The sequence below is a fragment of the Epinephelus lanceolatus genome, chromosome 11 (genome assembly GCF_041903045.1).
Source record: "Epinephelus lanceolatus isolate andai-2023 chromosome 11, ASM4190304v1, whole genome shotgun sequence".
Classification (NCBI taxonomy): domain Eukaryota; kingdom Metazoa; phylum Chordata; class Actinopteri; order Perciformes; family Serranidae; genus Epinephelus; species Epinephelus lanceolatus.
In genome coordinates, this window is record NC_135744.1 from 19638198 (window position 1) to 19665980 (window position 27783).

The following is a 27783-nucleotide window of genomic DNA, read 5'->3' on the forward strand; positions in this document are numbered from 1 at the left end:
ATGGTGATTTTGTGGGGCGGTGTTGGGGGAAGGTGTCCAAACATTTAGGCCCCAGGAGCTGTCTAAGGCAGCAGATTTTCCACATGCTGGCGGGGTGAGAGCGAACCAGTTAAGAGCCATAACAGGAGCAGCTGTAATCAGAGCTACTGTGGGTGGAAGAGTGTTGTCGCTGCAGCTCTCTGTTAGTAAATGGCTTCATTATGAAGAGAGAGGGGAGACAGTTCGCTTTGGCTCTACCAGACAGAGTATGAATGGAGCACGGATGGATACTAGCGAAGGTAGGAGACGGGACAGAGCGAGCGTCTTTCCCTCTCTGCTTTTTCCTGTCACTCTTGCATTACCCTCCTCCTCCTCTGTTTCTGTCTTGCACTCTGTTGTACTGTAAACATGTGTAAGTGCTTGTTCTCAGCGGTCTGGCAGCCACTGCTCTATGGCTTTGCATCTGTCAGAAGAGCTCAGAACAGCCCAATTACCCCAGATTGGTACCATTTCACAGAGGATCACAGTCACAGACAGTCTGTCTTAGAAGAGGAGTCAGGGGTTTATGTCTCGGTTAACCACGCACACCATGCACCATGACATCACAGCATATACACACACGCTATTTATATTTACATACGCACTTGCTTTGGCTTTGCAACTTGTGATACAAAATTCATAAACCAAATGAGACAGGCATGAAATATAGATGTTAAAAGAGGCGGCTTAACAACTCTCCCCCGCCTCCCACCTGCTTTTGGCCTTTTGCTCAATCACCGCTTGTTAAAGCAGCAGTTAGTGTTACTGTTAGGGGATATCAGCAGGCTGTGGTGTTCTCACTGAAAGACTACACATGTCACGCTCTCACAGCCAGAATAGTTGGCCCGCTCACCTAACCCCCCCCCCTTCCAGCATCTTTATTTCTGTTTAGCTTCCCACTCCCCTTCCCCAGCCACCCCTGGGAGTCAAGCACTAATAAAGCAGCTCCAGTCCAAGACCCTCCACACGGCGGGATGTCCAGGCTGTGTAACCCAACACCCCTCTGGGCTCTAGCTTTAGAGAGCTGCTGACATGACGGAGAGTCTGGGAGGGCCAGCAGGGGAGCGTCCATCATTGTCAGGCCCCAGCGCCCTGAGCTCCCATCTGGGGCATGTCCAACACGCATGCCTGTGAGCTGTGAACTCATTGCTGCGAGGTGCTCCGACACTCTGGAGACACGAGAGGGTATCACAGAGTATGGTGTTACTGCTCTTAGAGCAGCTAATGCTGTTAAAGTCTTCAGAGCTGTAGAGGGGAGGGATAAGGAGCTAATAGACTGGAGATTCTCTGGAGGCTTTGGCTATGAGATCAGGGAGAAAGCTTCCCTGGCTAAGGTTATCGACACAGGGTTTCAGCTTCTCTGTGAACTGATACCACAAGACCAAAGTGCAAGTCTTTGCTCTTCTGCTCAACAACATTTGTAAACATTTGGTTAGCTTGTAGCTTTCGGCAAAATAGGAATTAACAGCTTCCTCAGCATGACTGCAGACTAACAGTCATGCAAAGCCTTGGTAGAGGTGCATTATGGGGCGGTGTCTGCAGATGGGGAAATGAATCCCTTGTTTAAAGGGGAAGGTCTGTATTTTCAACCTGGACCTGATTTTCTCAGAATTTCTTTTGTCCAAGTGACTAATAGGAACAATTTTTGAAACTGGTCCAATATTGAGTGAAAGCGCTGCAGACGAAACAGACTGCAATGTAACCACTGGGGGCATTTATGCACCTTCAGTTTACATCCAATGAGGGGGGCTTGTTTTTGTCACTGACAGGTTCAAAACATATTTACAAGTGTCTGACAACATCATGGAAAATATCCCCACAGAGATAGACCTTTTTGTTTAACTAGAACCAGCTCTGAAATCACCATCGCCAGTTCCACCAGACTCCAATAAACAGTAATTTTACCAAGTCAACAGAAACAAAATCAAATTCACAAAAACCCTCTTTATTAATCTCTCCACTGTTCTGACAATCGCCAACTCTGTTTAGGTTGAAATAAACCTGTAATTCACCCTGTTAGATGTGAAAATATGTCGGCTGTTAACATGTTAAAATGACTGTTTATTTAAATGGAGTCTGGTGGGTTTGGTGATAGCGATTTCGGGGCTGGTTCTGCTTTCACAAAAAGGATCTTAATCTTTGACAAAAAGGTCTATCTTTGTATGGATCCTTTCCATAATGTTGACAAACACGTAGAATAACAATCTGAGCCTGTCAGTGGCAAAAACAAGCACTTCTAGTGGATGTACATTGTCAGTTCATACATGCCTGAAGTGGTTATATTGCAGCCTGTCCCGCTATGACTGTCTGCAGCGCTCTGGCTCAATACTGGACCGATTTCCGAAATGTTTTTCCCATTAGTCATTAAGATGCAAGAACATGGGAAAATGGAGACCAGGTTGAAAAATACCAAACTTACCATTTAATGTGGAGACTTGGTCGACATGGACTGTCTCCACTTAGGGCACCAGAGAGGAGTATTAGAACATCTGGGTTCTCAAAAGACCTTCCAATTCTGCAGACGTGGGAGTTGAGCTCAAATGTCATCCATTAATGTGAACTCTGAGTTTCCAGAGAAGGAGGAGAAAGTGTGGAGAAAGACAGACTCTCTTGAGTGTGTGAACATTGTAAGTTTCTTGAGGGGCTGTTGTGTTGGACTGCATTACAGTGTGTAGTTGTACCAAATAAACTAGCAAGATGCTGTAAAGATGAAACACATGGAGAGAAGGATGAGCAGTGTGTTATCTATTAGCTGGATGGGTCTGAGTCTGTGGCTTTTATGAGCATGTGCAAGCGAGGACACAAGTGAGAGCGAGCTCCGACAGAAACGAGCAGCCTGCTGTTTATTGTTCTCTTCTGTGTGGGAGGGAGATCTGTTAAAGATGTCTGCCATTAATGCAACTGCAGGCTTCATTAAGAACAAATAAACAGCCCGGTCCCTCACCAAGGAGCTCTTTGGGGAACATATGCTGTCTAAACCACTCCTGAGGTCAGACCACTGTCAACACTTGCTGCTCAATTACAACTCTAATTTTGTTGTCAAACTAAATATGGAGATAGAAGAGGAGCGAATTTGCAGTGTTTTCCTTTTTTTTTAATTTTTTTTCTTGGGGACTAAATGGTTTCCAGACTAAGGCCCTGAGGCAAATTGTCTTTTAAAACATTCTGCATAACTGGGGACTGTGAATATTTTTGAGGGAGATTTTATTCCGCCAGCTTCTGAGAGCCCAGCCCCACACACAGAGAGATCCTGATTGTAATTAATGTTTACTGAGACATACCAATGCAAGATGGAATTTTCAATGAGGGCCACGAATCCTTGTTCAGCTCAGCGTGCATTTTAATTGATTCAACTTGAGCAAACAGTCTGTCTCCCTCTGTTTATTTTTCTGTTTTCTGAGGAGAAGCAGGATGATGATGTGTGCGCGGAGAAAAGAGGACAAAGTGAAGGGCAGACAAGCTTAGCCTCCTCCCAACAACCCCACCATTATTTACCTGCAGCTGGTCCGGCCCCACCAGCCCACACACTTTGAAAAACAAAGTCTCCAGACCAAATGAATGTGTTTGTTATCATCCACTGGCATCGTGGTGCAGTTTTCAGCAAATGCATTGTGTCGGCTGGAGTGTGGTAAAAATGTTGCCTCTGGAAGAGCAATGTGATCTGTGAGAGGTTTGGGCATGATTCTGCTTACCGCCGCACAACAGGGAGCCAGATAGAGAGTACCAGATGGAGATAGAGAAACAGAGTTGCAGGGGCGACAGTGAATAAGTGCAACTTGGAAGGTTTCTGTCAGCTGTGACAGACAGCTCTGGGTTTTGGAGTTGTCAGCGTTTCTCCTTAGAAAAACTTTTTTTCTTTTATTCCAGGCCATTGATACAGTGCTAACTGCCTACAAGCTACATTTTCCATCCCCATACACACCAAGCTTAACACTGCCAAGGTACAGCTTTTGGACTGCCAGTCAAAATAGCAAATTACATTTTATACAGTATATTCCTGAGTCCATTTTATCACCTCTGTTGTTTTATATGCTATAAAAGCATAGCTGTGAGAACAGCAGTGTGGGTCAGTGGGTCCATCACTTTGGTCCTGACTGAAATATTTTAAAAATTATGAAATTTGGTGCAGATGTTCATGATGATTTGATGATTCCCTGACTTTTTCTTTAGCGCTTGGGTCTTCAAAAGATGGTTTGCAACCCCTAGGGCAGTGGTTCCCAACTGGTGGGTTGCGGGTTCGTTCTGAATGAACCGCAAGTAATTCGCAAATGTGTCAAGTCTGTGAAAAATACACTTATCAAGAAACAACCCAGAAATATTCAGACAATTATCTCAAGTGCAACTCAGTTTTATATAGTATACTGTATATCGTAGGGGGTCCCTGCTCTATCCCTCTTTCTGCTGAGGGGTCCTTGGCCTGAAAAACATTAAAGACCTCGCTCTAGCGCCACTATAAGGTTGACATTTTTTTTGAGTGAAATGTTAGCGCACATAGTTTTGGTCTGCTATCAGTCAGTCTACATTTCATATTCTTTTTATTCTTAATTCTGTGAACCTTTGCACATCTCCTGGAACAGTGGTTCTCAACTAGTGGGTTGCAGTCCAAAGGTGGGGCCATTCAGTGTTGGAACCAGACCTCATAACAGGTCACCAATTGTCGGGAACTCGTGGTTCAAAGCATCAAAAATGGCTATTAGAGATAATAATTAGTAATCATTATTTCTGATAGCCATTTTGGTAACCTGTTATGAGGTCAGGTCCCAACACAAGTCACTCACAGACGTGTCAAGTTTATAAAAAAAAAAAAAAATTTAAGTACAGGGAATTTCCGAAACAAAGCTTTTATTTTGGAGTTCCATTTTCTTGCAGCAAACTAGCTCAACAACATGATCAAACGCAAGTATGACACTGAATATATTAAACTGTGTGGACCTTAAACTAATGACTAAGGAGAAATATGGACCCTGTGGCTGCACCAGTTGGAACCACCGCCCTAGAATATATTTTTTATCCTATATTTATGTTTCATGTCTACACACCCAAAAAACAAAGCGAATTCCTTGTACGTCAAAGCTTTCTTTCTAAAACGATTTCTGATGTCTCAACAACTATTAGATAGATTGTCATGAAATCTAATCCAGATGTTGAGGTTCCCTCAGGATGAACTGGGATCACTTTGTTGATTACTTGACTTTTCATCTAGTGCTATCATCAGGTCAGATTTTTGATTCATGCACTATTTTTGTTGATGAAAATAATGACAGTCCCGTCAGCAGGCTAAATAAAACAGTGAATACTGTAAACAGTACACCTGCTAAACATCAGAATGTTAGCATGCTGACATTATATTTTAGAACAAAGCCCCACTGTGCATAAATACATCCTCTCACGCCAGCGACTACATATTGTTGTTGCTTAACAGTTAGAGGAACAAACCCCAGTCACCCCATGTGACCGTCTCCCTCCCCACCAGATAATAATAGCCAGTGTTGCAGCATGACACTGGTACAGGACAGACGTGCAGTCAGCACCAAGAGGTTACCTGTCATTGCATCATCTGAGGCCCCCTGAGTCCATAATGCATTGCAGGCTGCCCTCCCTCCAGACCTGCTCCTCCCTCCCTGTTAGCACCTGTTTCCGAGACGCTCTCAACAGTCGGACAGCTGTCGCAGCCTCCAGCACAGTAACTCTGACCTGCTTCTCTTTATGGCCGTCTCCTTGTTGTGAATAGAGACGTCAGCAGATGAAGCTGGCTGTTGTTCAGGGTGTTATCTGTTGCTATCTTTGGTGCTGTTGTGTCTTCAGTTTAGTAACACTGAGGTCACCGCACTGATGTGTTGCTGTGACCTGACATTGGCAGTGTAGTTGGTGCCTTTTAAAGGGCCAGTGTGTAAGATTTAGGGGGATGTAGTGGCATCTAGTGGTGTGGATTGCAGATTACAACCAGCTGAAACTTCCCTTGCTTAGATTTCCCTCAGTGTTCATCATTCAGGAGGTTTTTACAGAGGCCTCTTCCTCTTCAAAACAAACAGACCAGGTGATTCAAACCACTAAAAACACTGAATAAAGCAGTTTCACATTACAAATCAGTGTTTCTCCTCCTACATTGTTTGGCTTGTCACAGATGGGCAGCTAGCCCAGCACCTGCTAATGTGTGCCCACATTTTTCTCTGATAACTTACGATCCAAACATTCGGGAGGTTTTTACTGGGAGCTGAATTATCCACAGGTCTCTTCCTCTCCAAAACAAACAGTGAAACTGGTAAAAACACTGAATAAAGCAGTTCCACGTTAAAAAAAAATCTGTGTTTTTCCAAAGCTGCTTGTTGCAGAGAGACTGCAAACTATACTGGCTGATGCAAAATCGTGAATGTCCCTATCTAGAGCCAGTGGTTTGTCCGTTCTGGGCTACTGTAGAAGCATGGGTTTGCAACATGGCAACTCTGTGGACGAGGACCTGCTCCCTATGTAGATATAAACAGCTCATTCTAAGGCAACGAAAACACAACACCTCTTTTCAGGTGATTACACGCTAAAGAAAACACGTATTATATTACATTTTTGCCAAAATACCCCGCTAAATCCTGCACACTGGACCTTTAAATATCCCCCTTATCTGCATGTAATCTAAATATACCTGCTATCTTATTAAGGAGTTATATGTTGTATTTGTATGCAAGTAAAGGACTTGAAAAGTTCTTCCTTTTTCCTCATTAGAAAGTTGAATAAACTGTGAAACTGAGAAAAGGCTGATATCCTGCTGTTCGGCATATTGGGCTTTGATTAGTGTTGTATTTTGGTACTTTGACCAGACGGCGTCTTCATCAGTGTGTCAGGCTCAGCCCCGTCTGCATTTCGCCTCTGCTCTACTCATCAAAACCTCTGACGCAGTCACAAGGAGCGGCCGTGGCTCAGCTGTCAGTCTCATGGCTCCTGCTATGTGTTAGGTTGTTGGTTTTGTGTGATTGCAGCTATGTGACCCCTGCCTGGATGAAATCCCATAAATGAGCGCGAGGGCTTAGAGTGCGTCGGGGGCGCTATTTTGAGGAGGACGAGGCGGAAGGGGTGACGGCAAGGGGCGAAGGCTTGGGATGTCGCTGTGGTCTCAAAAGCCATCAATTTGTCAGGATGTCTCCAGGCCTGCGTGTAGGCTGTCACATCCACCCGCACCGACATGAGGGAGAAAGATTAGCAAAGTGCTTTTGGCACGAGTCGGGCGCTAATGTATTTTTCAAAAGGACAGGTGCTTGCCTGCCAGTCGCGCTTTTAAAAGATGATGTTGTTGGCCACTTGTTTGTTAATCATTTATATGGGGCCAGGCTGTATCCAGGGATGACACTGAAATATAGTAATAGATCCCCTTATGTTCGGCAGTAATGACCTAACACCATATTAAACTTCCTAATGTTCTGCGGCTCACTTTGCCAGGCCGCCTGTCACTCCCTCTGTGGATCTTATCGCAGTACAACAATTGGCTCAAAGATTCGAGCCATTTGTCTTGACTGTACCAATCCAAATACCTTGCTGACGAAAGACCATTAACCAACCGATACACAGGCCTATTAACCCTGCAGGTTCAGTTTGATATTGGCGGCATATTAAAAAATCCTAACAGATACAGCTGCATGGCGCTAATGAGCTGCGGTCCACTGAAGGACAGTAACAACAAAGGTGAGATGAAAGACTAAAAGAGGCTTCTGTTATCTCGTGTTTTTCATCCACATTTGTGCTATATTTCTATGTTATTACATTATATTCAGTCTCGCCAGATCAGAGTTGTAGCTAATGATGACATGCTGCAGTGTAGCTTTAACCATGCAGGGAGATACAAATCAGGAGTTGTGGTGTGTGTGTGTGTGTGTGTGTGTGTGTGTGTGTGTGTGTGTGTGAACAGTAGGAGACAGCTCACCCTGCGATAATGAGTTATCCCCCTAAGCCCCTCGCTGGGTCCCCTGACATCCAGCCTTAATGAATGGCTTTCCTGCTCACACACACATCCAGCTGACCCTCACAAAGCCCTCTTGTACCCCCTTCACCTCTTAAATCCGGCCTCTAGCTTGCGCCTCCCCGACTAACCCGCACACCCACAGGCCTCATTCCCCGCTGTAATGCTCCAGCGAGCAACGTGCGCTAGTTAGAGACCGGAATACGACTGAAACGTTGAGAAACAGCGAGGCTCCACATTTTGAGTATCCCAAGCGGGAATTGCGCTTATTTGTTTCCAGGGATGAAGAAGACTGACAAATGAACCCTCACGGGAGGGAAGCTGGCATATACTCCTCTTCTCTTCTTTCCCCGCTCCGCCCGGCCCTGGAGTCTTCATTATGACCAGAATAGACACCCTCTTTTTAGCGTGTTAGCACATTCTCAAAACAAGCCGCAGACCTCAGGGACAGAGAGGTGTGGTGGGAGAGTTGAGAATTGGGAATTTCTCCTCTCCCCGTCTGCTGCGGTGGAGTTGTTTGCCAGCAGCAGTCTCTCTTGACCAGTAATAGCATTTGTAAGTGGAGAAGATTGACATGGGTGAGGGAGATGGATTTAAGGGCTGCTGGGCTTTCTTGTTCATTGATGCACATGAGTGTTGAACAGGGATGTGTTTTGTGTGCAGACTGCCAAAGAAGAGATAGTGTCTCTGTGAGGGTTAGTTAGTTTTGAAAACTGATGCCTCTGCATTATGAGGGGACCTCTCTTATTTGTGCTTGCATAAAGACACCTTACAGAGACTATTATAAAAACACTTCAACCTGGCAACGCATGCCTTTTGTCTCCTGACAGGCTGGCAGATGTCCCAGTAAGGTCTCCCACACAGAGCAAGAGTCAATAGCTGTTATTGTAGTTATTGATTGTGATTTTGCACTAGGAATTATCTCCCCTGATCCTTAACTATGATATCACATGCACCCGGGGTTGCTAATGCCTCGCTTTGCATTTTAATGCAAATGGATGAAGTTTCTCGAAGAGCTGCCTGCTCCCGGGGGAGTCGGTCTGGAGGGAGTAGTGTGTCAGGGAGATGGCAGCTCGCTGTGACAGGCTGCAGCTCCTCAGCTATCTTAGCCCAGGAGAGCTGGGTCCCATCCATGTCTCTTTGGCAGGTAAAGGATTTAGCTGGCTTCCCTGTGGGAGAGGAGGAGCCCTCACTCCTGCCCCTAAACCCCCCTGAGGCCTGGGGAGAGTTAATTACAGTTTATGTATGCACTGTCATCCCCCATGAGCCTCTTCGCCTCTGGAGCAGCCAAGCTGACTGCTGTCTGAGCACTTTGTTCTGTAGGAGGAGGTCCCTGCAGAGAAATACCCTGGACGGAACTTATTAGCTATTGTTCTGTGCAACTCCACCATTGCACAGTGGCTATTATTCATTCTCTGGATTAATTCACACTTTGTACAGAATGGAGCCCAACAGGGCCTCTAATGGCAGGTAATTGTTGGTTTTTGGCAGTTACATAAAATCCATAAAATTAATCCTCACCTTGTTGGACAGCAAGCTAAACTCACACCTGTCCTTCGTGCCACATGAAAAAGTGAATGAACACATGCAGTGTTATCCTACAGTGTCCTTGAAAGGAACATATTCAGAACTATGGCTTCATTATATAACCACCAGAAATAAGAATTGTTGGGTATTCGTGACCTTAGACTGAGCCATTTATTCCTACATACAGCGAGTCCTCTTCCTGCCATGTTGTTCTACTGTAGCGAAAAACACACAAATCAAACACACGTTTTTGTTGTCACGTCAGCCACCGTAGTTCTCCTACACACTTGGTACACAAGACAAGTTTAGTTCTGCAACCTCACCAATATATGCCACTTTAATATGTGCTTACAGTCATCACTCTCTACCTATTTGCATGAGGTACAGAACAAACAGTGTTTCCAAAGATGAATATTATTATAATACCTGCAGTTTTCAGTTAGATAAGGTGTCTTGACTTTGGCAGAAGTGAAAGAGAATAAAGGCAATGGCAACCCAACAGTTAAGTAAATGCAAATCTAAATGTTCATGCAAAACTTTATAGTGTTTGCACAGTTCAGCTAATTTGTTTCCTCATATAATAGATGTCAGTTACACCAGTCAGTTGCAAGTACATGCAAAAATGCCTCATTAACAAATCTGACCAGGATACATTTAATTTGTCCTGCAAATGGAGGTTCTGTCACGCGGGCGAAGAAAAAAAACAGCCACCTTGAAATGGAGGTGATGTTTCTTTGTGTACGACACAAACTGATTTAGCCCGAACAAGAAAAACACATTTCAGCTGTGTAGTTTGTCCCCAGGGACAGTGTTAAAGGCTGCATGAAAGGGCTCAGGAGTTGGTGCTTGTGCTGGCACAGCTGCAAACCCCAGCAGGGTGTGTCAGTGTGGGAGGGAAGAGTAGGGACATAAGTGTGTGTGTGTGTGTGTGTGTGTGTGTCGGTTTGTGGGAAAGTTTGTCAGAGTGCACACACGAAATAATGCCAGAGGAGATGGCAGTTATACAGACAATGATTTACAAAAGCCTGCACGCACACATAATGTTTGTTAGAGCCAAAGAGCATCTCAGCTTGATGTACGTCACTGAGAGTCGTGCTCTTGTTCGCTGTCAGAAGATTCTAATCCATTAAAACACCGACACGTCAGTGAATTTACATTTCTGCTGCTTTTCATACTTCTGTTTATCTTGGAAACTAAAAATGGTCTCTCTCTATCTGTCTTACACAGTTCCAGATTTTGGCATCCATGTGCTCTCCACCAATGGCAGCCAGGAGCCTCATGGCCCAGGCCTCCTCAAGGTGTCAGGCCTAGAGCGCAGTCAGGAGAGGAGCCAGGACACCTGCAGGGACCCCCAACCCCCTGCGTCCAGCACCCCCAGTCAGCCTCTTCCCCCCCAAACCCTCCCCCTGCCCCAGTCACAACCCCAGCCGTCCGTCCCCAAGCCCCTGTCCCCTCATCGGACCCAGACAAACGGCCCCGCCCAGGCTCCGGCCTCCGCACACCTGCCCTCACGCTCAGAGGCTCTCCCCAGGCCTCAGACGCCCGCAGCCCTGCCTCTCGCCCAGGGCCAAGAGCCCTCGCCGCCCCCCCCTCCCCGGCCCCAGCACCAGCCTGAACTGCTGTCCCACCCTCGGCCTCCGCCGACGCCCAGCCTTCACCCGCACCCGCCGTCGCCTGCCCTCCCCACCCATCACCCTCACCAACAGCACCCCAGTCAGGCAGGGCCCCAACGGCCCCCGTCACGCTGCCACCCCCGGCCCCTTTCTGCCTACAACGGCCTCAACCTCAACGGTCACAGGTAAGGCCGACAACACACAACCTCACACATCAGTTTAATTTAGAAAAACATGTCACGTCTCTCATGTCCTCGTGCGCTCTGAGGCAGAAAATTGTGTGCAGTGCAGTACAGACAGAACCTCCATATTCACACACACTTGAAAATACTAGAATATCTCTTGAGCTGGAAGTGTGCATGATGCCCGATCAGTATGTAAATTGCCATCAGGGAGAGCTTGAAGTTCCCGAGCCAAACAGAAGCACCGATTATTAACAGCGGAATAAAAGGGCCAAATGCACTCTGAGTGCCTGTGATTTATTAGCCACCCACATTGTCACCAGGGCTCTGTATGGATTTCAGCCCCCACTAGTTATGCTGGCTGTATGTGCAACAGTACAACCTTGAATCCTTCACTGATTTGTGCAAGAGAACTGGGGGAAAGTTGTGATAATCTTCCTTGAAATATTAAATACTTCAGAAGGCTGTAAATTTTCCCAAGTTATGAAGAATCCTCAGTGGGATTCCGCTTCAAATTCACCACAATCTTAGTCATTTTTCACATTATTAAAAATAACAATAGAGCCAGTCTGTTGTGTCCTATATCTGTTGAGAGGCACTGAGGCCTATGAGGCTCTCTCCATTAATTTAAGACTCCAGGATAGCTCCTTCAGAATCCACTCAGTCCCAACAACAGCTCTGCCTTGCAGGCTCTCAGGACTTGGCTTTGCCTCTCTCTCTCTGTGCCAGCCCTGCCAGTCTGCCAGTGCGCCAACAGGGCCTGGCACCCGCTGTGAATAATCACAGCCGGGGCCCACAGCGAAGAGCGAGCGCTGCAAATGAGCTTTTAGGCTTAGCGCGCGGAGCTGTGGAGACGCAAGCTCTGTGACTGCCCCCGGGGAAAACCCACACACACTACAAAAGACTGTTTGCTTACACATGCACACACACCCTCTTTCGCTCTCATCCCGTTTCCGATGCACATGTTCACTACCTGGCTCTGGAGGAAGTGCCTTACAGAAGCTGTTCAAAGACAGATGCACGTTCTGTTATGCTTGCCAGCGGTGGTTTATTTGCATCCGAGGGTGTTGTGAATGTGGTGTTTTCGCGGATCATGTTTGCCCTGGATTCTGTGAAGCACAAGGGAGAGGCAGGGAGGCGTTTGTAAATGGAGGACAGTTGAGGTGTGAAAACACTGTGCTGGGAATTGAACGTCAGAGCAGATGGAGACGAGGGGATGTGGAGGAACAAGTGTTAATTCTGAGTGATCGCGCCTGGCTTAACCTGGCTCCTTCCTCCGCCTTTCTCTTTTTTTTTTTCTTTCTCTCTTTACAGCAGCAGCAGGAGCAGCACCCCAGGCACCAAGCCCCACGGGCCCCCTGCTCCCTCTTTGCACCTCCCCCACCACCCGCCTCCTCCTGTGGCAGCAGCAGCAGCAGCCTCCACCTTCCCGCTGCCCTTGGCAGCTAACCAGAGCACTCCCCACAGCTTCCCCCCTGCCTTGCAGTCCTCGCCACACCCACATCACCCCAATATGTTCGCTCCTCCAGCGGCCTTGCCTCCACCACCACCACTTACGTCTAGCACCCTGCCAGTACCCGGACATCCTGCTGCTGGGAGTGCCTACTCAGGTAAACATCACAAAGGCTTGTAAACATCTCCACATCTCCCCCAAGTGATGTGGCAGAGGATTGCACGTTCAGCTGACTGACTCTTATTTTAGCAAGTTGTTGCATCAGACTGCCTAAACAGTCGAGACATGTGAGAAGTACATTTAGAGCGGCATTTGATTTGAAAGCATTTGAGGTGCAGAGACAGATGGACAGACAGAATATTGCTGTGGTAATTATTTAAGGAAACAAGCAACAGAGTCCAAGATAATCCACACGTACTCCATGCCTAGCATTTTGTGTGTTTATAGTGGTGTGGACAGTTCAAGTTCACACTCTTTATGTCATGCTGTGATTGATCGACTCTCAACACACCACTAATATCCACCAGCAAGTCAGGCCACATTGTGAAAGCGATTACAGACCCCGTGCACATCTCCATGCAGCGCCAGCGAGCTAAATGTCAGGGTCAGTGTGGGCAGACGGGGGGGCTCACCTTTAGCAATGTTCCCAGAACTTCCATTTTCACCTGGAATAGCGTTCATGTGCGAGAAATCAATTTAGTCAATACGGAACGGAGTGAGCTGGATTTTGTTCAAAAGATACTAATGAAATTTTTATGAAGAGAAAATTCCACCCCCACTCGCCGGCCCAATAAAGCTTGAAATGAATGCAAAAAATCTTGTAGCGAGTCACAGTGGAATAGGAAGGATAAGGTTACTCAGGAGGAGATATAATCTCTCAAGGCACGTTTTGTTGAATTTAGAAGAAAAGCCAGCGATTACTTGAAATCCATTCTTTCTCCACAGGCTGTTCAGAGGTTATTAGAACAACAGATGTCGTCTCAGAGGGGCTATAGTGTATCAAATCACAGTATTTGACAGTTCCAGCAGTCAGACAGTTCTAATCATCTCGAGCCTCGCTTAAATTTAAAATGACACGCTGATAATCACAGCCATTTCCTGGATGTTTCTTTTTTTTTTCCGGTTACTTTTACATGGCTTCCCTTATTTGATGACATACGTAGCTCTCACATTGGGCCCTCCAGGCATCTCTGAGGGGCTCTAACTTTAATTTTTCTGTAATTAAATTAACAAGAATATCTCTTAATTAGAGACATGTAATAAGAAGAGTAATTAGCTTGACTTAATGTAACGACAGCTACATTTACCAAAAAGTTTAATTTAGACAGAAAAAAAATCCCACTACAAAATCCATACCATATGGTGGTCCCAGAGAGAAACCTTACATGTGGCCGTTAATGTGTATGTTCAAAGTCTGTCGTGAAGAATGCTTGAGAACTCTTCACAGTGACCTTCCCATGATTAATAAACCCAGTCCTAATTCAGTGGTGCCCCTAAGGGGAGACATGGCCACCCTGATACTACTGCTGATATATTGTGGGTGGGGCAACACAATGGTTTGAGTTGAAGGTGTGAGAAAGAATAGTATCAGTAACATTGTTCACACTGCTACATTACAGAGAAATACAAAACCGCACTAATGAACCTTCATTAATATAGGCCTATATTTTATCTACAAGTGCACGTCACACACTGAGCGAGCCGCCTGTTAATGACGCTGTGGGCTAATGGGCATGTAGCTACTTCCATGTTTCAGATGATACGTCATGTTGGTAGTCGACCAATGAAGATGAGTTTACATATCACCTTGGGTTCGTCCTTCACCTTCTCAAAATGATCCCACACTTTGGATTTCCTGCCCGACATGTTATTAACTAGCCTGTGGAATAACTGCAGGTACCAGCTCTGGAAATTAACCTGACTCCTGTCTGACTGCTGAGTGTGGACACTTCCTGTGTCTGTCCTTTCAAATTAAATTCCCACATGGTCCACTCATATAGGTTTTGATTTATTTTGACAAGGTGCAGCTCCTAAAAGAGTTTCGTGTTTGTCTTTTCTGTTTTGTTGTTTTTCTGCAACTAAGCGACAAATGAAATCTTGCTGATTAATGACCATATTAGTCGACTAAGGTTTGGTCAACCATTAGGGGGCACCACTAGATATTTGGTTGAATTGAAGTTGTGGCGTCAGGTGACCAAAATTCAATGTCAAGACATCGTCTAATGCCAGCGTCAGTTGATGGAGAATACTGACGACAGTTGATGTTGATATTTTGTTGTTTTAAGTTGTGTTGTCAGGTAACCAAAAGTCTTCCAAACGTACAGCATCTTGTATCTTGACATAAAATATCAAAATTTAGTTGTAAATGTTGTAAACGGAACAAGTTTGCCCGATCGCCCCCCAGTGGCTGGTTCAGACATTTTGTTTTGTTAAAAAGTCACTCCAGGGTGCACACTCACATGCAACGTGAAATTCTAGAGTTGTTAGACATTTAAAATATCAACAACCCTACTTTAATTCCAACTTAATTTACATCCGTCCGATGTAACGTCTTTCTGATGTAATTTTGATGTCCGGTGCCAGCAGGGAACAACTGGCATGGCCATTTTTCGACAGGGTCCTTTTAACTCTGGTCTCAAAATATCTGAATGGAAATGGATTCTATGAGTATCCATGAGTCTCCCCTAAACTGAGAAGGCTTGTTCCCAGTAAATGTTTCATTCCTTATGATCAGTGTACTCCTTCAAAGTATTTTCTCTGTAAAGAAAAGGACAGCCAGCCTGTTAATATGCAGATATGTAGCACATTGAAACAGGATTGTTGTGAAACTCAAAATATTAGCTGTGCTGGGATTAGTCCATGCGCGTCAGATAATAAGCGACGTTAACATAAGAAAGTAAAGATATCAGTATTAACGTACTCATTGGCATAGATTTCAACTAGCCTGTATACTGCAACAGCATCACAGAATTCCTAATTTTCACTTATGGCTTTTGGTGTACCTCAGCGAAAAATTTCTGGGGCCACCACTGTCCTAACCCTCCCTTCCCTCTTTCTCTCTCTCTCTCCAGAGCAAGACCTTCTGCGCCAGGAGCTCAACACCCGTTTCCTGGCCTCCCAGAGTGCCGACCGTGGCGCCTCGCTGGGCCCTCCGCCCTACCTGCGCACAGAGTTCCACCAGCACCAGCATCAGCATCAGCACCAGCATCAGCACCAACACACCCACCAGCACACCCACCAGCACACCTTCACGCCCTTCCCCCACGCCATCATGCCCACCCCAGCACCGCCCATGGTGCGTACCCCTGCCAGAAATGTGAGGATAAGTAGAACGCACCTGTATTGGGTTGGAGCGGGTGGAAGGCGGGAAAAAAAGAATCACTGCAGCCAAAATGTTTTCATATGTGTTGTAGTAATGAGTTTTACATGTGTAGAAGAGTGGGCGGGCACGGCGCTGAGTGTTTTCACCTTGTGGTTGTGAGAATGAAGATTTTACACAGTCGGACATGTGTGTGAGCAGCACGCTGTGGGGACCCTTGGGTTTCTGCGGCAGCATTTCAATGATGACCATGTGTGTCCGTCCACGCTACAATCATTCCTTTATTCTCCCAGAAAGCCTTTCTAGTGTTTTCTCTGGCATACTCCAGGACTCCAGACTGGAGTCGCCGTTATTTTCTAAATTGGCAATAACTTGCCCAAAGCATGTTAACTTCAGAGCCAGCTTTCAGAACATAATACACTTAATTCATTCTGAATTTAATGACATCATTTGGTCCCGTTTGGGGGTTTTCATTACTGGCAAATGCCTTGCGTTTAAGAGCCCCGCTGTTTGTTGGGGGAGACCACAGGCAATGGGTGGCTGGACCTAAAACTCACACTAACACACACAGACACACACATTCTTAACTGCCTGGCCCATAGAGGGTTCACTTGGCTCTGATGATACCTCAAAGGCAGCATGGCGAGGCCTCTGACAGCTAATGAGGCCATAAAAAGGCTCTTTATGGCTGCAGTGTTTAGTCTTGACTGGGGAAATGTTCGCCCTAAGCCTGAGCCGCACCACTAAAAGGAGACCAAATGAGACACAGAACCCACGCTAGTTTAAAAGGTCTTCGGATAATCATGAAAAGGGGGAGGATGAAAACAGTCTGGTTTGGGAAGTGGTTGAACTTTGAATCTAAGTTGACATTTTAGATCTTGAATCATAATGTCAGTCTGTGAGCATGTTGTTAGCCTTAAAATACACTTTGTGATACATTTTGTGTCGGCCTGAGATGAACCCTGAGAGAGACCGATGTCAGCGCTGTTACAGTGTACATGTTTAGGCTCTCATGTTTTCTCTTTGTACTTAGCTCTGTTTCATTTCTCCTACAGTTTGAAAAATACCCAACAAAAGTTGACCCCTTCTACAGACACAGTGTGAGTTTCCCTGCTGCGTACTATCTGCCTGCAGAGCAGCGTTGCTTGCCCATTATGCCATCCCACCCCATGCTAGTTGGTGTTACAGCTTTGTGTGTGTGTGTATGTGTGTGTGTTAGATGTATGATTTCCATGCAATCGCTCATCCGCTTCTTAATGGATACTGTAAGCATCCTAGCTGTACCATTTCACCCTTGAGCCCGAGCAAATGTGATTAATGAAACAGCGCTGGATTCTTACATCTTGGAGCAAGAGATTTATTGTGCATGCATGCAGCGGTAAAACTGTTGTGCATAGAAATTAATACAGAAGAAGGCAGCGGCTGTGTTACAGAGGAGACTGTTATTGCCAGAGGAATACTGTATCTTTGTCTTGCCTACTACTCTCCATTTGTATTTGTCTGCTAACAGCAGTGGCTTGCTCATGATTATTACTCACTAAAGGGGGACTTACTGGAGACATTGGACCCTGCTCTCGTGCCATGTTTGCCGAAGTGTCCAGATGTCTGCTGCCGTGTGTGCCCGCATATGTGCAAGGAACATTTTAATATCAGAAAAATCAAGTATTTGTATTCAGTCCCCGGGTCGAATAGACGGTGCAGAATGCTGCTAGTTTTTTTTTAAGTGCTTCATTTCAGATTCTTAGTGTTCCCTGGCTGTTATTACGGCAGCAGCAAATACCCCGAAGCCCTTGCCTCTCTCTAAAGCATACTGACCGCACAGCATCTCCCCCTTCTGATAACTCGTCCTGGCTGAACAAGTTTAAATAATTCTGTTGCACCAGCCGCGATTAAATGCAAGCATGCAAGTTGAGAAACATGAGAAACTCTGCTTCTAACTAAGGCTAATATGATTGACAAGAACAATTACCGTGAGCGGTTGAATACATATGTTTCTCCGCAGGAGCCTTGAGCACTTGTTTGCTTTACGTGTGTTTTGCTTGTATTACAACATTCTAGTTTTCACATCAAAGCCGCGTTTGGCCTTATTTAAATCCAGCGGGAACAAGCAGGGAATATTTTATAAACTTGCTGTTTGTGAAACACAGAGGCAATCATTTGTATCTTTCCTATCGAAGCGTCTTGGAAAATGGAAAGAAATGTTGAGGTTCATGTGTCCCCCATTACATGTTTGCTCCATCTCCACCGCCGTGTGAAGCTGCTGTCCTGCATTTCCCGCGCCATCCTCACGCCTCCTCTGCCTCTTTTCTCTCCTCAGCTCTTCCACTCTTACCCACCGGCCATGTCTGGCCTTCCCCCTGTCATCCCCCCGACTGGGCCCTTCGGCTCGCTGCAGGGCGCCTTTCAGCCCAAGGTAAGGCGCACAGGGACACCGCCACACACCCACATTCTCACAGAGCTCTCACACACACAGAAAGACAAAGTGAAAATAGGTGGTACAGAGAATTTTGTTTCGAGCTGTGTCTGCTGCTCTTTAGACCTCGAATCCACTCGATGTGTCCGGGAGACCTGGAGGCGTCCCACACACATTCTTACAGAAGGACCCCAGGGTAAGAGCACACATACACACACACACACACAGACAACACTCATAGAGGAAACCTTTAGATTCTCTGTACATGTTGCATAAGCCTTTGAGTCATCAGACGGAGGTTTAAAGACAACGCAGGCTGCTTTCCTCTCGGCTGCTGCGTTCGTTTGTATGCAGAGGGTCATGCAGGAAGAACCCGCGTGTTAATTACTCCTGAAAAGCTTCATTTTAAAGGGAACATTTTAATTTGCTTCATAATGAATGCCACACACAGAGACTAATTACAAGTGATTTGATTGACAGCAAAATAACTCAGCCTCTTTTGTTCCCCTCTCCCTCCCGTAGCTAACGGATCCATTTCGGCCCGTTCTCAGGGTGAGTGCTCGCTCCCTGCAGCGTCTCAGCCTCTTGCACCCTCACACACACACACACACACACACACACACACACACACACACATCTCTCTCCCACCACACACACACACACACAATAATAGCCATGATGCCTTAAAGGGTTTTGGCTAATGGAGTAGATAATGTCTTTAATTAAATGAGCACAGCACTTGGAGGCAGAGTGCACTAGTTTCTGCCACAACAAAGCTCGTTTTGGAGAACAGCACAGCCTCTGTATGTGGAAACACTACTGACAGACTCTGCTTCAACATAGTCATGCATTGCTCTACACGACTACTCAAATCACAGCTATAATTACTAGACCTCTGTCGCATACCCTTCAACAACCATACACCATATATTGAAGTAAAATGTGTGATTAAAGGTGCCACATGTACCATTTTGCTTTACAGGTGACGTCTGTAAACAAATGAGAAGGGTGCACTGTGTTTATGTTATTTGACCATTTAAGATGGTTGACTGATGTGTGAGGGTTAATGTGAATTGACAATATAGCACTAATGTGGGTCTATTTACCTAATGATGTCATGCATTCATATTCGTTGGACTTTCCAGGCACTTGTTAAGCAACACTGTGGATATACCATTCAGATTTTTTAAACCATAGATGTAAAAAATCTGCACACTTGTTCTCTTGCTCTTGTACCTACAGAAACCAGGGAAATGGTGCGCCATGCACGTCCATATCGCCTGGCAGATATACCACCACCAACAGAAAGTAAAGGTGAGGATCCATCTGGCCACAAGATGTGCACCGTACAGAGGCAGTCACTTCAACATTTTTATGGCATTGTATTCTGTGTTTTTTGGACATTATTGTGACATGCTACAATATCACTGTTTTGCTTAGCAGATTTTTACAACTGCGTTTTTTTTTTCATAATTTTGGACGACATACTATACTGTGACTTTATTTCATGATTTTGGACGACATACTATACTATGACTTTTTTTTCATGGTTTTGGACGACATACTATACTGTGACTTTTTTCCTTGATTTTGGACGACATACTATACTATGACTTTATTTCTTGATTTTGGACGACATACTATACTATGACTTTTTTTCTTGATTTTGGACGACATACTATACTGTGACTTTATTTCATGATTTTGGACGACATACTATACTATGAGTTTTCTTCATGGTTTTGGACGACATACTATACTATGACTTTATTTCATGATTTTGGACGACATACTATGAGTTTTCTTCATGGTTTTGGATGACATACTATACTATGACTTTTTTTCTTGATTTTGGACGACATACTATACTATGACTTTATTTCTTGATTTTGGACATACTATACTATGACTTTTTTTCTTGATTTTGGACGACATACTATACTATGACTTTTTTTCATGGTTTTGGACGACATACTATACTATGACTTTTTTTCTTGATTTTGGATGACATACTATACTATGACTTTTTTTCATGGTTTTGGACGACATACTATACTATGAGTTTTCTTCATGGTTTTGGACGACATACTATACTATGACATTTTTACATTTTTTTTTGGATGACATGCAAAACTGACTTTTTTCACATGGTTTTGGACAACATACTATATTGACGTTTATTCATGGTTTTGTGCGGGGGGGCTGTTACAGTCCATAGATGAGTGTTTATTTATTGTATGTGAGTGTTCAATAGTCTTACAGCCAGGGGAAAGAAACTGTCTCTGAATCTGGACGTCCTGCTACGGATGCTGCAGAACCTCCTGCCAGAGGTCAGCATGGAGAACAGTCCATGGTGGGGGTGGGTAGGGTCAGAGGAGATGCGTTGGGCTCTGGTCAGGCAGCGCTTATGCCCAATGTCCCGGATAGAGGGGAGCGGGGACCCGATGATTTTCTCCGCTGTCCTCACCACTCTCTGCAGAGACTTCCAGTCAGAGGCCTTACAAGCCCCAAACCAGAGATGCAGCTGGTCAGCAGACTCTCGATGGTGCCTCTGTAGAATGTAGTCAGGATGGGAGGGGGGAGGGAGGCTCTCCTCATCCGTCGCAGGACCTTTTTATTAATTAACAATAAACTATGTTTTCAAAAAAATGCAGCACAAAGTGCCTTACAGTAAGGGGATTATAGGGACTGAGTGCTTCACTTGAAAAATTAAAACAAACAACAGGCTCACAAGACCATTTAATATGAAGGACATTTCAATACACTTCAAATAAAACATAAGGTGAAAATAGAGAACATACAAGGCATCAACACCTCAAAAAGTGTCCTAGGTCAATACAACCACCTAATCACTGACTTACAGTAAAGTCAAAATGACAGTATTATCAGTCTATAGTGGGGTTTTACATGTGTTTCTCTCTGTCGGTCTGCCGTCTTCTAGCAGCAGATGCAGGTCGACCCTCACAAGCTAGACTTTGGCCTCAAGCCGGAGTTCCTGAGTCGACCTCCGGGCCCCAGCCTCTTCGGCGCCATCCATCACCCCAGCGACTTGGCACGACCCGCCACGCTCTTCTCTGCTGCAGGTGAGTGTGTGTCAGATCTCTGGGTAGAAAGATTGATTGATGGTTAACAACAGTGCCCTCTGACATACAGTAGCAGTTGCTTAATTCCTGCTGTTCAGAGTGAGCTGTTGTCTGATCATATCATTGTTAGCTGTGAACAAGCCAAGACAGCAAACACAACAGAAGTGCTTTACAAGATGGACATAATACTCACTGTGAATGTAGGGCATCTATTTTACTAAATATTAATAGATATAGAAATATTAATATGTTTTACAGAACTAAGCAAACAAATGCAAGTGATTCAATTTAAATGCTGATGCTAACATAAGATGATTAGCACTTAACACAAAGTATAGCTCAGGCTGATGGGAATGTCATTAGTTATGCACGTATATGGGCATAAACATCAATGTATGTACCAAATTGCATTGCAATATATCCAATAGCTTTTTTTTCACTAGAGCCACACTGCTAGTGTGACTAAAGACCCCTCTCTTTTGTTTTTTAACGAAAAAACTATAGATTTAATTAGGATCCTTTAAAGAGATAGTTCCGATTTTTAAGTGGTGTTGTATGATATACTTCTCCATAGTCAGTGTATTACCTACAGTAGATGGCAGTTGACGCCCCCAGCGTAAAGAAGCAAACACGAGTATCGCCCCGGAAGCTGTGGACAGGAGGCAGCAGCAAAACATATTTATTTCCCATGGAAACGGTGTGATCTATAAAAACAGACTCGATGGGAAAAACTTTGACCCATGCTTACAAACATTTTGGAGGCAGGAAATGGTGAGGTGAGGTGGAAGCCTGATTGTAGAAATTGTTGAATATTTTTTGGTGCACGTCATTTTTGGCATGGATCCTATGCGCTATTTCATAAAAGAGACCCTTGGTGTCTGAAGCCAACAATGCTATTTAGACCCCACCCAGGTGTACATTGCTGGGCATCCATCCAACATCGAAATATGACGTTAACTCAAACAGTCTATACACAGTGTGCATTCAGCAGTTTTATACATCATAAAAACTAAAAATAATTAAGTCAACTAAGTCTTAAAACAGTAAGCTAACGTTGCCTATTATGGGACTTGAACCCCAGTATCCTGTATTTAAGTCATGTGCTCAACCCATTGACCCACCACATCACCTTGCTTCACCCATGAATTTACCTATCTAATCTCAGACTTTGGAGATTGGCTAGTACTAATCACACATTTTTGAATCCTAGGGTAGCACAGGAATGACCTTCCCTACTCTCCCTATGGCTAGCACTCGTTGCATGTGTTGGTTGGATTGGTTAGGGTAAGAATGTCAGGGTAAGCCAATCAAAGGCAGAGTGAGACAGCCCATTCCTTCGCTATCCTAGGATTTGCAAATTCACGTACTAGTCCTAACCATGACCTCTTTGCCCATATTCTAACTGCTTCCAACCTCAACGCATCAACGTAATAAGTATTAGCCAATCGCAGCACACAGTAGGACCCATAATAACGCCACACAGTCACACAATAGACACTCCGTTAGAACATTTGCACCACTTTGCCTTGCCGTCAGACAGCCCTTTCCACAGTTACTGGTACTTTGGTGTTTTAAAGAGTTAGTTTGGATCCACCAAACTCACATAACAACACAAACAAAATAACGAACAGAGCCAGTAGTAGACCAGCAACTCATGTGATCTGCAAGGTTATAGGACTGAATTTGTGAATGAAGTCTGGCTTTGAAGAAAGCATCGATAGCACAGCTCATTGGGACAGGGCTGTCCGATGGCAGGGTAATGCTTTTCTTTTTAGGGTGGATAAAATACATTTTGCTGCTGCCCCCATCCAAGCAGTGCATGGCTTAGCTTCCGTGGCAGTACTCCTGTATGCTTTAGACTGAGAGTGTGCCAGCTGCCATCTACTCTAGGTAACACTGACTATAGATAAGCACCACATACAACTAGGGATGCACGATAATATCGGTACGTCATTGGTATCGGCTTAACTATCAGAATCAGCCAACACGCTTCTTCTTATTTGGCACAATGAATGAATATGGCATACATTGAAAAGTACTGTATTTCATGTCTCCATCTGCTGGTGACCCATCACGATAAGAGCATGTATATATGATATGATGTTAATTTTACTATGGATTGGACTTGATGATGACTGAAATTAGGTGGGGAAAAAGTGGATGTATAGATATTGTTATTAGTTATCAGTCAAATGAGTTATGTATCGTGCATCCCTACAAACCACCCCACTTCAAAAAATCTGAACTATCCCTTAAAGTACTGTTTAACACTTAGACTTCACAACATTGCAGTCAGCGGTTGATGGATGTTTTTGTCTCTCCCTGCTCAGGTCCCACACACCCATCAGCAGGTCCATTCGGTCATCCGCCCCACCATCCTGGAAACTTCCTCGCCCCAACATCTCACTTAGGTAAGCCGATCTTTAGTTCAGTTCTTCTCAGTCTCAATCTGAAACAAGAAAATGAAGATGTGACGTGTTAACATGTGATGTCTCCCTCCAGAACCTTTCAGTAGGCCTGCATCATTTGGAGGACTTGGATCCCTCAGTTCATCGGCCTTTGGAGGACTGGGCAATCCAGCACTAAGTGAGTTTCAACCTCATGTTATCACTGTCTGTTACCATCGAACAAACACTATGACGGAATAATCCTTTTGTAGTTGCTGTTTGTAATATTCCCAATCTAGCAATAAAAGTTATTGTTAATCATGATGTGTAAGAACGGAATTTAAATACAGATTTCCACCAGTGCAAGTTGTCAAGATACGCATTTAACTTGCGTCCTACCGTGTTTTCCACGTGTTGAATCCCTAACAGCGGCCAACTCAGTGTTCGGCCATAAAGATGGCCCCAACGCACAGCAGCACTTCAACAGCAGCGGTAACAGCGGCCACCAGGAGCCGTGGAACCGCCTACACCGTACGCCTCCCTCCTTCCCCACACCGCCACCCTGGTTGAAACCTGGAGACTCCGAGAGGAGTACCTCAGCAAGCTCACACGAGAGGGACAGAGAACCTGAAAAACGTGACTCGTTGGTCAGTAAAGACGACAAAGACAGGTGGGTGTTGCTCAGCAAAAGGCTGCTTCCAAAACTGACTACTCTAGCGTGAGTTCTGTCATCTAACCCTAAAAACAGAAATAGATAGGATATGTTTGGATACATATTTGGATTTTGTTGAACCATTTCTTTGTATTCTATGTTTAAGCCTATTGTTTCGATTTGGAATCAAAACTAAAACATAATTAATGTTACTGGTACTGATGGAGGTACTCTGTTTATGTTTCTAGGGACTCTGTAGAAAAGCGTCATCCGAGCCACCCATCCCCGATCCCTGTCAACCCCATCAGCCTCCTCAGCCACACCCGGCCGCCTGAGCACCACAGGAACCACCTGCCCCCTGCTTCTGCAGAGCCTCAGAGGGACAAGGAGAACAAGGCCAAGGACAGGGAGAGGGAGCACTCAGACTCCTGGAAAGACAACGGCACAGATGACCATAAGCTCAAAGACAACCAGCACAGCGACAAGGACACACCTGTCATCCACGACGGCAGAGTGCCAGAGGACAAAGTGTCCAACAGGGGGACGCCGTCGCCCTACGTCCGGCAGACCAGCCTGGAACGTCCCAACGGTGGGCTGAGCAGGGAGGTCCTGGAGAAGAAGGTAGAGCTGCCATACGAGCACCAGAAGAAAAACAGCGAGGTGAAAGTGAAGGAGGAGCGAAAGGAGGAGCAGGATGGAGCCACAGAGAGGGCAAGTGAGCATCCAACACAGGCACCCTCTACGCCAAACCTCCACCCTCCCTCCTCAATGCCTATGCCCATGAGCATGGCTGGTGTTCACCCCATCAACAGCATCAGCAGTCTGGAGAGAACTCGAGTGGTGGCACCCTTCATGGGTATCAGCCCCATTCCAGGAGCTGACAGGTTCCCTTACCCTGCCTTCCACTGGGACCCAATGAGGGACCCATACAGGGGTCTGGACATTCACAGACGGGACCCTTTGGCCAGGGACCTGCTGCTAAGGAATGATCCTCTGCACCGGCTGGCAGCGCCTCGCCTCTATGAGGCTGAGCGCTCCTACAGGGACCGTGAGCCTCATGACTTTAATCGTGACCACATCCACCCTCTGGCCTTGGAGCAGAGGAGGGAGCAGGAGCGTGCCCATCTGGAGGAGCGTGACCGCCTCAACATGCTTAGAGAGGACTATGAGCACGGGCGCCTCCACCCAGCAATGCACCATCCTGCCCTTGACGGACATCTCCCACACCCCGCCCCGGGCCTCATGGCCCCTGGACTCCCAGGCATGCACTACTCCAGGGTCAGCCCCTCAGCTGCAGCAGCAGCCGCAGCAGCTGCTGCCGCCGCAGCTACCGCCCATCAGAACGGTATCCTGAACAAAACACCACCCACCGCCTCTCTGAGTGCCCCGCCCCCGCTCATCCCCACACTGGGCGCCCGGCCCGGCTCACCCAGACGGACTACCCCCCTGGCCACAGATATCAGAGACAGACCAGCTCACAAAGACATCGAGGCACGGTGAGCTGAGCCTCAGCAGACTCAGTGCCCCTGCAGCCCTGTGCCTCACTAACACTGAACTCACACCAAGCACTTAGCTTTGGGCAAAGCAAGACTGTATCATAGCTGTGAATAACTTATGTGGGCAGAGACGTGCCCACGCAATGAATTGTTTTTGTAAAAAACTGCAAAGAGACAATAATCATGGAACAAAAAAAAGATTTTTCAAAGATTTTTTTCCCAGTTTGCTCCAGCTTTTTGTGTGCATCCTTTCTCTTGTATAGCGAAGTGACGCGGAGGAAGTCTGAACAATTTTGGAATGTACATGTACTTTAGCACTGACAGACAGCAAAGTGTGTAGATAATGTGTACAGTCGCTGTGCTCACTCTGTATGGATTAAAAATCATGGTACAAATATGCAAAAGGGTGTTTTGAAAGCTTTACTTTGAACACATGTAAATAGAGGAGTATTACAGCAGTGATTCAGAACGTGCTTTTTGCTATTTCCTTTCTGTTTTCTCAGTTGACGCAGCTGATTAGCATTGTACCAGAGACCCCATATTCAACTATGCAACAAACGTCTGGGCTCCCTTTCTGAAAGCCGGCCTTCTCACCACTACTGACTGTGTAACAATAAAGGACAAACAGCTGTATTCTCTCCACAACTCAGACACACAATGGGTCAAACAGATACAAGCTTTAACCGATCCACGCAGGGTTTGTAGGTGGCGATTTGGACTCAAGAAAAGGCGATGTTTCAAGAATCACTTTCTCAAATCTGCTAAATTGTGGTGACAATCCTAGAAACAGTTGATAGAGGCGTTTCAAACCATTTTCAATGTATAAAAAAACCAGCAGCACAAATGTCAACTCCTTTTCCCGTCGCTCAGTCTCGTTCTGGGGAGAATGCAGCACATTAAACACCATGACAGCACATCTGCCCTATCGAAGGAGTGTAAAGTACATGTTTTGGAAATAGGTTCTGTTGGTCAAACAGTGTATTAAAGTGCTTTCCTGAGTTGTTGTACCTACAAAATCAAAAGACAAAAAAAGCAAGTCTAAACTATGGACAGTTTGTTTCTAATGAGCAGAGATCTATTTTAGTAGTCCACTGAAGGTTTAGTTGTGCGCTTCAAACTCTGTGATATCATGTCGTGCAGTGTTTTTTAATCCAACATAAAAATGTCCACCAGAGCCATAGTGGTTAGTCGATGCGTATTGCAAAAAGATTGTTAAATGAGATTTTTTTTCCTTTCTTTTTTTTGCTGTTAACCATGTACAGGGGAAAAAAGTGAAGTCTTTCTAGATCATGTACATAAATGAGAAAAAATGAAGCGACTGAATCTTCAGCATGCTCCTCATTTAAACTTGTGTTATGTAAATTGTGCCATGTTATTAAAAAATGTGTACTAACCTTGTCTGTGGAGCTTTTATTCCTCCGCCTACATCCTCACCTACTGAGCTGAGTAAACAAGCTATATTTCTTTTTGACACTCGCTTACACAGTTAATGACTTCCCACATTAGACTCCCATGGAGGATAAACTACCTTGGGTAGCACTCTCACTTGCCTTAAGTATTTTGTGTGCTGCTGATCGTGTAGTTATAAGCAGCTCTGAAGAGTTTGTCACTTGATAGTCACTTCTAAACATGTTTCATCATTCGCCTAAGAAGCCACAAGATGAAAAATGTCTCATTTCTCTCATCTCGGCTGCA

The 27783-nt window shown here is 45.3% G+C and overlaps 1 protein-coding gene across 13 annotated transcripts in view; it reads left to right on the forward strand.

Moving 5' to 3' along the window:
• Nucleotides 1-27481, forward strand: part of auts2a (activator of transcription and developmental regulator AUTS2 a) — a 449192-nt gene extending 421711 nt beyond the window's left edge. For 3 of the 13 annotated variants that reach the window (XM_033635272.2, XM_033635280.2, XM_033635365.2), the window contains 13 exons: nucleotides 10718-11288; nucleotides 12600-12895; nucleotides 15810-16054; nucleotides 17113-17157; nucleotides 18375-18470; nucleotides 18595-18666; nucleotides 18993-19022; nucleotides 19713-19784; nucleotides 21412-21553; nucleotides 23884-23964; nucleotides 24056-24139; nucleotides 24358-24610; nucleotides 24841-27481. In XM_033635272.2, the coding sequence (XP_033491163.2) occupies nucleotides 10718-11288; nucleotides 12600-12895; nucleotides 15810-16054; nucleotides 17113-17157; nucleotides 18375-18470; nucleotides 18595-18666; nucleotides 18993-19022; nucleotides 19713-19784; nucleotides 21412-21553; nucleotides 23884-23964; nucleotides 24056-24139; nucleotides 24358-24610; nucleotides 24841-26092 (3239 nt within the window). In that variant the 3' untranslated portion in view covers nucleotides 26093-27481. Of the gene's footprint in view, nucleotides 1-84; nucleotides 279-10717; nucleotides 11289-12599; nucleotides 12896-15809; nucleotides 16055-17112; nucleotides 17158-18374; nucleotides 18471-18594; nucleotides 18667-18992; nucleotides 19023-19712; nucleotides 19785-21411; nucleotides 21554-23883; nucleotides 23965-24055; nucleotides 24140-24357; nucleotides 24611-24840 lie in introns of those variants that run through there. The other 10 variants (XM_033635339.2, XM_078172335.1, XM_078172336.1 and 7 more) reach the window with 7 other exon arrangements.
• The last annotated feature ends 302 nt before the right edge of the window (nucleotides 27482-27783 follow it).